Source organism: Notothenia rossii (genome assembly GCF_949606895.1).
Source record: "Notothenia rossii genome assembly, chromosome: 4".
In the NCBI taxonomy this organism is placed as follows: Eukaryota; Metazoa; Chordata; class Actinopteri; order Perciformes; family Nototheniidae; genus Notothenia; species Notothenia rossii.
The window spans coordinates 53,862,479-53,877,641 of record NC_136902.1 but is presented as its reverse complement, the minus strand read 5'-3'; the positions used below and the strand labels follow the sequence as shown (position 1 = coordinate 53,877,641).

Here is a 15,163-nt window from a genome sequence, read left to right as displayed (position 1 = left end):
GTACATTGTTGGTTACTGTGATCTTCTGTACATTGTTGGTTACTGTGATTTTATACAGTTGGGACGTTACTACTGCTATTTCTATAGTAACTCTAGAGTTGCTGTAATCTTTGGTTGGAAACACGGTAGTATACTCTAAAATGGTATACAGTAATTTACTGTGCACAAACACTGTAAATAACTGTGGATTTCACAGCCATTTTTTACAGTGTAGCAATAATATTAAGTTGAATATTATTGCCCAATATTTTTGATTTAAACCTAATATTATTGCTTTCATTTAAACTAACAGTTATGTGAAATCTGTTGACATAATACATTTAATTAAAGTCAACGTTTCAGTTTTTTCATAGTCTAATAATTATATTGTGACCTTACTTGAACCTGAATAAATGAAGGTTGATCGTTGTATAATGCTCATTTGATTAAATCACCAGAATCGATTAGGCAGAGTGTTGTCCTTAAGTAACTAGCCTGTAAATAGCAAATTGTGTGATTTATAGTCCGATGTTTCTTTGTTTCAGATGCTGCCAGTTGTACTATGACTGTAATGCACTGTTGCTTTGCACACATTTAGCCATTTACCACACTGACATATAGGTATTTCACACATTTTTTACCTTGGCAATAAAATAAAAAATGCAGGCGCACAAAAAAGCCCTTTAAAAAGTTAATTTAGGCCTTGTAACTAATTCACCAGCACCTATAACGGTCAGATCTTGCTTGAAGGGAATATATCTGCACTTGTTGTTCGGAGTTTGAATCTTTATGGTTTTTATTGTAAGTCGCTTTTGATAAAAGCGTCAGCCAAATGAAATGTAATGTAATGTCGGTCTGGTCTATTGGTTTATTGGCTGAACATGATCGCCTTTGAGGAGTTTGTAAATGAAATAGATTTCATGTAATGGCAGAAGTGTGGTGAGAGCAGCGATGTAGTGCAGTTAATATATTTCAGCAGTTCCTCATTGCTGTAACTGTCCTGCTGTTTTATTATCAAGCTGTCCGCTCATCCTCACCTCCACTCATCATCTCCCTCCTACACTTCTGTCATCTTCACAGAACACTGCCCTCCAGTCAGGGGGGCAATCCTTTACTTCCCTGCTTTTCAATTTGTCTTGCCACGGGTCCACCCTCCCTCTGCACCCCTCTAACCAACTTGACTCTTCATCTCTCTCCCCTGTACTGCTCCTCATCTTATACACACCAGTTCCTTCACGATATCCCGCGCTCCTCTCAGTTCCTTTGATTTGTGTTGAGCCTGTAGAATAGATTAATAATGTGTAACAATATGCACAGTAAACACATTATTGTACACAGGTGTAGGAGATTGACTGCATGTACTTCAGCAAACAGAAACTATTTGTTTGATATTAAATCATTTAAGATCATTAAAACATTCTTGAGAGGGAAATATGAGAACTAATTATCTGTAATCTAATCTCATCATTTAAAGGCTTCTTCCGGAGTTCTTGGCCCTGTGTACATTTATTTAATGCTTTATCCACAGAAAAATTACAGAATCAAGTTTGTTATAAATGCTTATGGACTACACAAATGAACTATTACACAGAAAAATAAATTAGGACTGAATGATGACTAAAACAGTGACATTTCTTTTTAATGAAACCTGTTTAGACCTAGTGCATCCTCCTGCAGTGATTCACACATCAGCTGCTCCTGATCAGAACATCGTGTGTACTGATACAAAGCTTCACTGTGTGTGTCTGCTGGCAGTGTGTGTCTTTGTATGTGTGTACAGGACTGGATGTGGATGCTGCCCTGCATTCATGGAGGATTGTTTGTCTGTTTACAGATATGCAGGTAACACTTTATATTAAGGTACACAAATTAACAATCAACTAGTTGTTAATTAACAAGCATATTAGCAGTATATTGGCTCTTTATTAGTCATTTTAAAACACTTATTAATGCCTTATTCTACATGACCATATTCTACAAGTAATAAGCCATTAGTTGAGAGTTTTTCCTCAATAACCCTCTAATTAGTGCTTATTTGTTGCAAGTAAGGAAGTTGTTGTACATGAGTTTTGGTCTTAATATGCTCTGCTCAATATGGGCCTAATTAGGCAGCAGTACCACAAGAATAGTTATTCTCCCATAATAACACTTAACAAAGATGATCTCTTCTTATGTAACAAGACATGAAACTATAAGTGTTAATTGTGTCTAAATAACTCAAAATTAGGTATTTCTATCTCAGAATATGTTCCCTATTTTAAAGTGAAGTCTTGTTCATAACCAATAAGCTAGTAGTTTGACTCTAATTAGGTATTTCTATCTAAGAACATGTTCCCTATTTTAAAGTGAAGTCTTGTTCATAACCAATAAGCTATTAGTTTGACTCTAATTGACCTGAACATGTTCTCTATTCTAAAGTTGCCTCCTCTTCACACTTTGCAAATACATTATAGCAAACAACTACTGAAATTAACCTCAACAGTTCATGAACAAAGTAGGCACACGTTGATATATCTGTTTTATTTATGAACCACTGAAGAGAGGTTCAGACACATACTGCTGAGAACACATAATGCAGCTTGTACGTTTTAATAAAAAAGATTTATTTGTGATAATACTGTGTGACCTGCTTGTATGTACTTACACAATAGGTGTACTGTTCTCTCTCTGTGTTGTCCTGTGTGAACATAGATTAAACGGCCAGCCAAAGTCTTTTGAGAGCCAGGGAATGAGCAGCCATGCTCCTTTATTGAACTATTTGCAGTCTACTGACCTTCAAACTGAGTGAAACTATAAAAAAGAAGTTACGATAGGGTGACCAGACGTCCCCGTTTTCCGGGGACAGTCCCCGTTTTTATTGGCCTGTCCCCGGTTGAAACTGTCATGACACACTGGGTAAACAGAGTATACTGCTCATTATTCTTATTCTTCTTTTGTCTTCCTGTTTCTCTTGATCTGCTCCGTAAACTCTCTCCTACTAATTGTAGGAATTCTGCATTGTGCTACTTCACTGGGTTTTGGAAACTTGTACCCTACTTTGGAGCATCTTTGATAAACTATATACAGTATGTGCATGTCCATTTCGTGTAGTAGGCTTGATAGTACTGTATCCAATATTTAAAATGTTTTTTATATGAGTCACTTCCATATAAAATGCCAGTTTTCAGGCCTTGGTTTGATCATTTCATCAAATAAATAAATAAATAAAATGAAGTCAGAAGATTATTTTTGCGCTTATCCTAGCGTGGAGACTGGGAGTAAGAAGAGAATAAACACTTTAGGAAAATATGTGAAGGGATAGAATGGAAATGGTAATTATATAATTACAGAGCCTGTCAATTTATAAATTGATGAAAACAATGTGACTGTTAACCCAAGTGTATCTAATAATGTACTATCTATTTTTAAATATCAGAGAGGAAGAACAGAATGAGAAGGGGAAAACCGGAATAAAGATAAAGAAGCAAAGAGATTGTACAATAGTTAGAAAGAGAAGGAAAGGAAGAAAGAGAAGACAAGTTAAGAAAAGGGAGAACGTTTGGAGGGGAAGAAAAAGTTAACAGATTTCAACTAGACGAGGTCAAATTTGTGTCTCTGTCTATTGATGCATCCAATCATGGACATGTAAAGCTGCTGCCAATATTAGTAAGATATTGTAAGATAAATGATAGCACATCAGTGGAAACAAAACTACTCGATTTTGTTGAACTCTAAGGAGAAACAGCTGAGGAAATTACAGCTGAGGTCCTGGTGGTTATCCAACAATTCAACAAACAGTTTGATCTCTTTGTCCCAGTGTGTCTGACAGTTGTGTCTCTCTGTTGAAGTGTCTTTGATAGTATGTAATTCTGCTAGTGTTACTTGTCTGTTGTCTCTATATCTTCTACATATGTTAATTATCAAATAAACTTGAGGCTATAACCTATGTAGTTTGAAAATGTTTTGTTATTAATTATGGAACACTCAATAAGTGAGTTAATACTTTACTCTATAACTTCACTTACCATGGTATTGAAATCAGATTTTCTGAAAGGTTTCATTAATTAGTTAGTTAGTTACCATTTATAGTAATTAGTTAGTAGTACACATCAGTTTATTACAGTAAAATGTTCGAATTACATTGAACCAGAATTGTCCCCCTTTTTTCTTTAACAGTAAAGAAAATGTGATATGTTAATGATATATTGACCGCAAAACTCAAAATGTCCCCTGTTTTAATTTAATTTTTAATCTGGTCACCTTAAAGAGCCTGTGACACGAGTTTCCCCCATCATCCAAACCCATCAATTTGAGTAAATATTGTCCCCTTGAAAACCGTTACTGAACTGATTTTGGATATTTGTACTTTGATAACCATTAATCTGCCCTTCAATGTTGACAATTTTCTAGATCTTCTCGGGGATTCTTCAAGTCCCGCCAAATTATGTGTGACGTCATTGCGGGCACAGCGCTCCAGCTGCACCGTTCAGGATCCCAGCATCTGCATGTAAATGCACGATGGGGCACACAGCAGCAAGCTCAGACAGCGATGACAGTTTAATTTTGAACGTGTCTGAGAGCTCATATGAGGCTGAAGGATCGGTTTATGTTGTATCTGTTAGAAGTTTAGGAATTAGGCGGTTAAAGGGCGGTGCCGGCTGTCAGCGAACCGATCCGGCCTTTCTGCGCGACTATCACTCAAATGCGGGACATAGTCTCAATGTGTGGGACGCGGGACAAATAATAAAAATGCTTTGTGTGCAGTCCCGCACAGTGCGGGACACCTGATCACCCTACACACACAGTTCTGCCCCTCACACACACACGCTTCAAATCAAGTTGCATAAATGTTTGAGCTACGTTTTTATTATAATTACTGTGAAATCTGCCTATTATGTTTTCGTCGTTATTACAACAAACACACACTTGCAACTGATAACACAGGCAATGATTTTAGATGTATTAGACTATTAAAAAAAGAAACCATGGTTCAAATAAGTGGGGGTACGGCGTACCCCCGCGTCCAACGCCCCCCTACACCACTGACTGCAACTACAAAAAGCTAAGGTTTGTTTTCTCATCAGGAAATGCAGACCGGCTCAAACAAAAGATTTTTAAATCATCATCCTCACGATCATTTAATGTATCATATGTTCGCCGAATTGACATGAAAGCACTAATAAATGTAGTTTCATCCACTTGAGTTTACAACTACAAAAATAATCGATTTGTTTTTATATCACATCCGACGGGAGGAAATTCAGCAGCTCTCACTACCGATTTGTAATACTAATTTAATCATCCTCTTCACCACGATCATTTATGTTTATGTTCGCCGAATTGACATGAAAGCACTGACAAATATGAATATACTGTAGTCAACTTCATTAAAACATTATTAACGTGCCTCAACTCAGTAATTCACCATTTCTACGCATGAAAACACACTTTGTCCGTGTTTGGCTCTCTCACCGCACAGTGAAGCGTTCCCGCATTGACGTCACTTCCGGCTTCCCCCAAAACCTCAAAATGAGTCGAAGGAATTTTCCCGCGATGTTCGAAATTATTGATATTTATTGGAACGGTATCGCTTTTTCTTTTTTAAACTGACGGTTCGAGATTACTAGTAGCCCACTATTTCATTGCACAACAGTTGTTGGGTTCGTGTCACAGGCTCTTTAAGTTACAAGGCACTTAATGATCTCATACATGCAAGTGTAACATACACAGATTAACACATAAGACCGCTAAGTGTAAACAAGGTAAATATAGCTAATGCTAGCTGTGCAATAGGCATGTGTACAGGCCATGGATGTATAATAAGAACGGTACAGGCTAGTATGGCTAACGCTAGCATGTATGCTAACGCTACCGTGTATGCTAACGCTAGCGCGAATGCTAACGCAAATGCAAGCGCGAATGCTAACGCATTTTCTCATTGTGTTTAAACCGTTTAAACATCTCCAAATGTCATCACATAAACACAATACATGTTACTAATCCTTACAGTGTAAGTCTAAGGCTTACACTAATACTTACAGTCATTGCTTTCGGACGGAATTTACCCTTTTACTCTTCAGGTTGCTAAGGGAAAATTAGTAGCAGTCTACTCATAACTAATTAGAGTCAAACTACTAGCTTATTGGTTATGAGCAAGACTTCACTTTAAAATAAGGAACATATTCTTGGATATAAATCATTAATTTTGAGTTATTTAGACACAATTAACACTTATAGATCTTGTTGTTACATAAGAATAGATCATATTTGTTAAGTGTTATTATGGTAGAATTACTATTCTTGTGGTACTACTGCCTTATTTAGGCCCATATTGAGCAGAGCATATTAAGACCAAAACTCATGTACAACAACTTCCTTACTTGCAATAAATAAGCACTAATTAGAGGGTTATTGAGGAAAAACTCTCAACTAATTGCCTATTACTTGTAGAATATGGTCATGCAGAATAAGGCATTAATAAGTGTTTTATAATGACTGATAAAGAGCCAATATACTGCTAATATGCATGTTAATTAACAACTAGTTGATGGTGAGGGAGGCAGAAAGTTTGATATAGTGTATTTCTGGTATATTCATTTTAATGTCACCTCATATATTCGTGTGTGTTAAATTTGAAGGGACAAAGTACATTGTTCCTCTTTTAAATATAGCGCAATAGTCTTTTCTTCCACTTTTATGTGTAATCAAAAGGGTGGTTTCTTTGGCTATCTGTGGTTAGGCATTATACAAATGACCTTTGACATCTGCTTTGCAGTTCCCAGACCTCTGAAGAGGCCCTGATCTCTGGCTTCCTCTGTCCAGTGCTAAAACTATTATTGATTAAGCCAAAGGGGGTTTTCCTCAAATATAATGCAGTTAAAGTCCTGTTAATTAGTGACTCATGTCAACGATAAGGATGTTGGGGTGTTGAAATGTACGTGCGTTTCCTGCAAGACTCTTATCAGATCAGGAGATGATTGGGTCACACACAAGTTAGAGATAAAATGGTCCTTCTGATTCTAAAGTAAGCTGACTTTGGGGTGAAGGGAAGTTCAGGGAAGGCCTTAGGCCAGTGCTTAATTTGTAAATCATAAGGTGCCGCAACGCAAAGTACATATGACAGCTCAGGGATGACGAGACGCGTACAGGTTCCGGAACGTATACAGAAAGGTGCTGAAAACAACATGAAAATGTCCACTTGCAACGCTGTGGGACTTACAAGCCTCAATTTCAAATAGTATCCATGGTATAAATGTTATGACGATAATTTCTAATTTTTTAGGCTAGTACGCACAACATAGGCAAATGCCCACATCACCACAGGTGGGACTTCAGTATACAGCCAGCAATTAATTTCTCAACAGGTTTAACGTGTAAAAAAAATATTTATTAGGCCTATTCAAAGATTGGCACGGCGGCCTATTAATAGACAGTATGTTTGCTCACCATATTTAGTTGTTTAAAACACCCCACATCACGAGCATGTCCGGATTGTCCTCTATCTCTTTTTTTCTGCTTTTACTGCGTGTCTCTGTGGCAGTTCTGTGTCCTTTGGCCACCCAGGACCTCAAGTACGGGACTGGATTGAATTTAGCCAGGGGGGGTCCAACAAGATTTAGGAAGAGTAAAGATGACATGGTGGATGTGAGCAAAGAGCTACGGTTGGGAGTGCAAATCAAGTTCATTTGAGAAAATCCGCGCTCACATTCAGCACTTGCAATGGGAATGCTGTTGACAGCAACAAGTAACTCCATCAGCTCATCGGGGGTGTCTTTACCATCTGAGTCTCTGTACGTTCTGTAGGCCCGTATGACTGCGCGCGGGTTGGCAATGTTGAAGCGCTGACACAGTGACTCGACCTCAGTCTCTCCATACAGCGCACCTGCGTCCTCGGGCCAGTATTGTGCGTAAAGCACCTTCAACTCCTCAATGAACTTGTTATATCCAGTTTTATCTGGCATCCGGCCTCCTTGAGATAACATACGGTCCTCCAAGTTCTTGGCCACAGTTAGAAAAAACTGCTTGGGGTCGAGTGATCTGTCGCTTGATTTTCCTCCATTCAGTGTGATGCCATGGAAAGAGTTTTCCTCAATTCCCCTTTGGCTCAGTTCAGTGTAGCGACCTGGCCGATCCGACATGGCCTCAAGTACCCTGATTTCCCGACAAATTGACTTGTGTGCTGAAATGATGGTAATGTCTCGTTTTTGAAGCTCAACTGAGAGCTCAGATAATTCTTGCAATGCATCGCACATTATGCCTAAATTGTTCACAAACGCATGCGAAGATAAGCGCATAGCAAGCCCACTGTATGTTTGCTTTGTGACACTGTTACGGGAGGGATCTTCTGATGCAGTTTTGAAATGCTTGTAAAGTGCTGGGTAGTTCTTCCACACTGCTTCAACGGTTCTAAAACTTGATGCCACCCATCTAGTGTCTAAAATACGACCTATTTTGCATAGCTGGACATCCAAGCTCTCAGCTGACTCTCTCAGCTCCATTCGATTTTTGTTAGATGTGCTATACAGTGCATATATCTTGTCCATCAATATTTTAAAGTGATTTATAGCACCCATCTCTTTCACTACGTCTGCAACTGCAAGCTCAAGCCTGTGGGCTGAGCAGTGCCACACAGTAATGTTGGGGAACATGGCCTGGAGCCGACTCGCCACTCCGCTTTTACGCCCTAACATAACCGAAGCACCATCACAAGTTACTCCAATGAGGGTCTTAGAGAGAAAATCCTGTGTCAAATGCAGGCGCTCCAGAGCAGACAACAGTTTGTGGACAATACCTTGAGCAGTTAGATCATCTAGCTCTACGAGTTCAGTAAAAATGTTTGTAGGCTTGTCCATATCGGGCAACTGAGCCCTAAGGTATATTATCAAGCAGCTCTTCTTGCTTAAACTGGTTGACTCATCCAGCATTACACTGATTTTGGGAGTGCACTGTACTATTTTTTCAAACAGTTTTCTTTTCATTTCTTCAGAAATATGTTTCTGTATGTTTACACATGCAACATTGGAATGTAAAATTCTCCCCATATCGAGTCCATTTAATTCTTGGCAATCAATCTCCTGTTCGAAGCCATATGCGGGACGGTGGCGTTTAGCCTCCTTGTACGCCGTGCGAAATACGTGAGCTGTAGTGGCCATCTGTTCAGACTGACTATTAATTATAGACTGTCCTAAAGTGTCCACTTTTGCCTTTTCAAGAATGCTTGCTGCTGCTAGGTGAGCCTTGGTACGGGCATGTTCAAATACTTTTTTTCTGAGTGCGTGTTGCTGTTTTATAATATCTGAAGCAGATGAGGTTACTGTGCATAAAACCCACTCTTTTGCAAGTTTCATCCCCGACGTCTTCTCTGCCCCCAAAGTCCCCACCGCCTTACACGTTGTGCAACCCAAACCTGATTTTCCCCTAAAAAGCCAGGGATAGTAAGTCTGCTTCACTTTTAGCTGAGCTTCTGTCCAAACAGTTGTGCATCCCATCCCTGACCTGTCGCTGGACGTCCCACACTCTTCTACGCTCAATGCGCGCTCCTCTCCTACTGAATCTTCCTGCTGTAAGCCAGCTGATGTCGCGGTTCCGCTCGCCTCTTGCTCCGGCTGTTGTACCGGGCTAGTTGATGCCAGGGTACCCACCCGTTGCTGTTGGTGGTCCACCTGGCTGACGGTAGCTGGCTCCTGTTCCGGCTGGCGGTGAACCTGACCCGCTGCTGCCACGGTGCCAGCCTCCTGCCCGGGCTTGGCTAGCTGTCGGTTAGCTAGCTGGCTAGCTGTTGCGGCGCTAACCTCCTCCTGGTTTTGACCATCAACATGACCGCTGCAGCTGCCCTCGTCGCTGCTTGTCGAGGCTTTTCTGACTCGTTTTGAAGTGTCTATTACCTCTTCCTTCTTTTTGAAGAAAGACAGTCAATTTAACTGTCTATTTGACATGCTTGCATTGAATCACCGTTTCTTCCTCTCTGCGACGTGCTCCTCATGTGGCGAATTTCAAAAGTGAAAGACGTTTTTCCGTTGGTCCAGCTTTTCAGTGCGTCAACACAGATCTCCGACTCTTTCAAATCTTAATCCTAATAAACGACATGAAATTCTTGGGATTTTTCTGTAAATTAATATCTGCATATTTTATTTCATTTTAACCATTTTTAATTTTAATTTTTTGTGAGAGGTACCGGATCTGCCCAAATAGGTGCCGGAACACAGGGTGGCCAAAATGAAGAGGTGCCGGATCCGGCTCAAATTAACCACTGCCTTAGGCCATGGGAACAGTTAAGCTTTGTTATTTACCTAATCCTAAAGATGTCATGAGATGATGAATGGTAAATATATACAAATATTATGGCTTTCATAAAGAAAAACAGGTGACTGTTGTTTGATAAGATACATGATAGGATGTGTGTGTGTGTGTGTGTGTGTGTGTGTGTGTGTGTGTGTGTGTGTGTGTGTGTGTGTGTGTGTGTGTGTGTGTGTGTGTGTGTGTGTGTGTGTGTGTGTGTGTGTGTGTGTGTGTGTGTGTGTGTGTTTGTGTGTGTGTAGGTGTGTGTGTGTGTGTGTGTGTGTGTTGAAGATGTTTTAGGAATGAGTATGTGTCCTGTCAAAGAGTCCTCTGTCATGACTCCAAATCATTGATTTGGGGACTGCCTGAGGGCAGAGGGACAGAAACACACACACACACACACACACACACACACACACACACACACACACACACACACACACACGCGCGCACAGAAGCAACAGATGGAATCAACAAACTGCTGACTCACTGTCTGGGTCCCGCCCAGAAGTGAAACCGACCAATGGAACACTACCAACTCACTGGCTACCTCGCTCAGAAGTGAACTCGCCAATAACAAATAACTAGGGAAGAGCAAGCGATAAAACTCCTCCCCACCTGTGTATAAATATTGTGATGATTTTGTTGATCGGCGCTCTTGTTTCTGACTGGCTGTCGTGGTACGTATATCAGACGGTGGTAGAACCTGAGCCCGGAGTACTCTGCAGAGTGCTTCGTGATTAGGTGAATAGGAGATTGGGTGATGTATTGTATGTTCTACCATTAAAACAGATTATTGTTTAACCCTTATCCTGGCTTCTTTGAATTTTTCCTTCTTTTGAGAAACCCGCTCATATAGGAACGGCGCGTAGAGGTTCTGCCCCAACAATGGTTAATTTGTGCAGCTTAATATAAAGTGTTACCGAAATGCAAAATACTTCTAAGTTTGTCGTTAATTATTTTGCTTCTGTGCTTGTGTGTGTGTTTGGATGCAGTCAGACTTTCCAGGTGAGGATCATTGATGATGAAGAATATGAAAAACATGAGAACTTCTTCATAGTTCTGGAGGAGCCGCGCTGGCTGAAGAGAGGGATCTCAGGTTCGTCCCTGCAGGATGTTGATGTGATCCATATCAGGATTTCATTTGATCTCAAGGTCAAACTTGACTTACCACAAACAAATCTAAGAGGAGTAAACAGGAAGTTGTCATGAGAAATTACCTGGACACAGACAAATACTATAGCTTTTCAGAAAGTCTCTTTCCATTGCAAACAAATGTGTATAAAACTGCAAATATATAATTAAAAAGATATTCCTTTAAAGCAGTTTTCTTCAGCATGAAAGTAATCCAATATCAGTTGTAGGTAAATCCCTGGGCACATGACAACATGAACAGTTAAGTTACAGAATAGCAAATTGGGCATACTTTTTAATCATTACAATTTGCCAAAATGTAAACCAATGGCACAAAAATTGTAGCCCCCAGACAACTCATTGTTTTCAGAATACTTCCTAAAACCCCTAAATTATGATAACTGTAGTTTCAAAATGTAGACGGTAAACGGTCTGCAAAGTCACAAACCGTCAAAGTACTCCCTGTCGCGAGTAAAACTCTAACACAGAAAATACCTGTCTATGCTGCCCCAGAACGCCTCGTTGGGGATTTCCCTTTTTTCATTTTCTTCTTCCTGGTGTAAGTGACGTAACGACCACGTGGACCAATCCGTGGAGCTCACACACACACACTCACTCAGCCTTATCTTTTCTCAGCCGTGGCTCCGTGGATCTCCACTCACAGTTCGCCACACACTCATGTGTGTGTGCTCAGGCTTATGAGACACAGAGTTATGCTGTGTCTCGCGGTCTCGCAGACCCCGCGCAGCAACCAGGAAGCGACACCAGTAATCCACCTCACACTGTCCGCTCCTCGATCCTCAAAGGGCGGGGCAGCGAGCCCCGTAACGTCCCGCCAACGCGGCACCCAGACCCCACGCAGCATTCTCATCTGTTTGTCATCACTGGTGTCCTTTTCTGGTTGCTAACTCCATTGTAACACATAAACACTGATGTTCCGCTGTAACGGTGGTGGACTCATCAGAACAGAGTGGACGAGCTGACCAATCAGAGCACAGTGGGCTCACATGGAGGGGGGGGGGGGGGGGGGGGCAGGAGCTCCAACAAGCCGTGTAGGACAGAGTGAATACACATAATATACAGAGATGCTGTATGAGAAACCAATGTGAGTTTGGAACATTGAACAATGTAAATCTATTCTCGTAGACTTCAACAATGGAATTATGATCAGTAGAATTGGCCATGACATGGGACCTTTAACAAGAGTGCTTACTTTACAATGTGAGTGGAACTTCATAATGTTTCATTGCTCATAGTAGCACCTGCTGAGTAACAAGATGAAATTTGTCCAAGTTTAAATTCTTGCTCTTTTAGTTTGACTGTTGTGGTGTGCTGCAGCATGTGGGTTTCATTTTGTCTTTTATTCGGTTTGTTTCGCTTTTTAGCTGCTTCAATTACAAACACACTCACACACACCTGAACCACCTCCTTTCTTCTTTGTTGTGTTTCGGAAAAAAAGTCACAGATGAAGAGAGAGGAGTGTTTATTTGGATTATTGAAAGCTTGTCTTGAAGTCAGAGAGATTAAAAACCCCGGCTGTCGGACAGAGGCTCACTCTGAGAGTGACGCACGCTGCAGCTCAGTGATCACACATGAAGTCTCTAAATAGTGTCTTTGAGTTTGCACTTTCATCACAACATGTGGAGTGGAGTTTGATGTATTATTAGATGTTGCTGTCAGGCAGAATGTGTGCTATTACTAACTGGCCCCCTCCCCCCCCCCCTCTCTGTCCTCTCTGTCCTCTCCACAGCGCTGCTGCTCAGCCAAGGTAAGAGCATCTGACATTCCTCGTGCTGCAGAGTGAAGCTCCTGGCTTCATTTCATTTGTCAGGAAATCTCAGTAGGGTTGATGATAATAGTTACAAGTCAAACATTCTTCAGCTCTCTTGTTTAGTCCGACCAACAGTCTTTATTAGAGCTTGATTAACCGAGAAAAGCACAACATCCTCATACCTGGAAAACAAGTAGCAAGGTGCAATTTGTTCTTAAAATATGACAAACAATTATTCAGTTTATCAATATAATTGCTGAATATCAAACTAATTGTTTCAGATAACAATCTGAGGCTGAGCCCAGCATTAAAACGGCTTCACATTATCACAACATTATCATCACCCTAACCTCCGCTGAAGTATTAGTGAGCTGTAGTCTGACTCATCACAGCATCAACACTTTCAGAAAGAGAAGATACAAAAGGCACTTTCACACCGGAGTACTTTTCCCCCCGAACTAGGCCGATAGGGGGGGGGGGGGAGATTTGGTTTCAGACCAAAAATCTAAATCAAATCAAGTTTTATTTATATAGCACATTTTTAAAACATTTTTTGATCGAGCCAAAGGGCTGTACATACAGTAAAAATACTTTGCAATAAGGACACTTTACAACAAATACAACAGCACAGTTTGTGCAGAATATCAGTATGACAATACAACACCCTCTGTCCTTAGACCCTCACATCGTACAAGGAAAAGCCTCCAGAGAAAACCCACAGTTTAAAGGGAAACAATGGGAGCACCCTCAGGGAGAGCAACAGAGGAGGGATCCCTCTCCCAGGAAGGACAGACGTGCAATAGATACCGTGTGTAAATCGAAGAGATTATACATTTTACAGCGTAGGTAGACCAAATGTTTGGAAATTCATGTGTCTATAATAAGAAGATGAATCCACGAGGATGTCAACAGTCCTGTGGGAGCCATCAGGGAAGTAGTATGGTGGTGAGTCAGGCAGGACCACAGTGATAGGTTCAGCCACGACTCAAAGTCCAGGACTCAGATCCAGGACTCAGGATCGAGGATCCAGGACACAGGACCACAGCAACAGGATCAGCCACAACTCAGGATCCCGGCGTAGATATAGACAAAAAAAAAATTGGGGGAAGCTGGGTTAATCGGAACATCAGAGTACACAGGTACAAACAGACAGAAAGACGAAGTAGGTGTCCCCCCGACAGTCCAAGCCTATAGCAGCTAAACTAACGTGTCTACATACATGCACTCCCTTAAGATAGGTTGAGGGAAAAGGGTAGCAAGTAAGAAGTAAGGAACAGAGGTGGAGAGGCACACACAGGGAGAAAGGTCCCCACTGGAACCTTAATGGGAATTGGTGAGAGGTGAGGAGTAGGTCTGTGACTACGCTCCACACCCCCCGGCCGGGATAGGCCTCTCTGCAACCTGTTACCCTCTAATTCAATCAGGAGAGACGTGATGTATGGAATACATGTTTATTATCGGGTCACATTATATAAATGAAACATAATGATGACAGTTTATAACAAGTGAATGAAATGGTGTTTGGCGATTAGGCCCAGGTTTTGTAGGATGTCATTCGGGAAGGGAAGAACCGTTTCCGATGAACCCCCCCGGGTCTAGACACTGGTGGTGGTGATAAGTGGTTAGGTCCGGTTGGAAGGGAGAAGGTTGAGCTTGGCCCTGAGTTGGAAGCAGGAGGCGAAGGGGTGGAGGAGGGTTGCGCGTTGACACCTGGAAGACAGCTGATGGAAAAGGGGAGAGCATATATAGAGGGATTAACAGGTGCGATGATTAGGCTTGTGAACGGAGGGAAGTGATAGGTTAGCCGAGGAGTGGCGCTCCCTATCATTTAGTGAAGGGAGTGAGTATTGCCATGACGCGCAATACAAGTGATAGGTCTTCCTGCCTGAACTTGCGCTGAGCTTCATTTCAATCAGGAGAGACGTGATGTATGGAATACATGTTTATTATCGGGCCACATTATATAAATGAAACATAATGATGACAGTTTATAACAAGTGAATGAAATGGTGTTTGGCGATT

General features: G+C 41.2%; 2 protein-coding genes across 3 annotated transcripts in view; one reads left to right on the top strand and one right to left on the bottom strand.

Annotated features, from left to right (window-relative positions):
• LOC307035385 (uncharacterized protein) overlaps window positions 1–15,163 on the bottom strand; it is a 464,943-nt gene that overhangs the window by 272,225 nt on the left and 177,555 nt on the right. The gene's annotated exons all lie outside the window — the stretch shown is intronic.
• Window positions 1–15,163, top strand: part of slc8a2b (solute carrier family 8 member 2b) — a 425,653-nt gene that overhangs the window by 372,105 nt on the left and 38,385 nt on the right. For both annotated transcript variants that reach the window (XM_079674593.1, XM_079674592.1), the window contains 2 exons: window positions 11,232–11,335; window positions 13,121–13,138. In XM_079674593.1, the coding sequence (XP_079530719.1) occupies window positions 11,232–11,335; window positions 13,121–13,138 (122 nt within the window). The remainder of the gene's footprint in view (window positions 1–11,231; window positions 11,336–13,120; window positions 13,139–15,163) is intronic.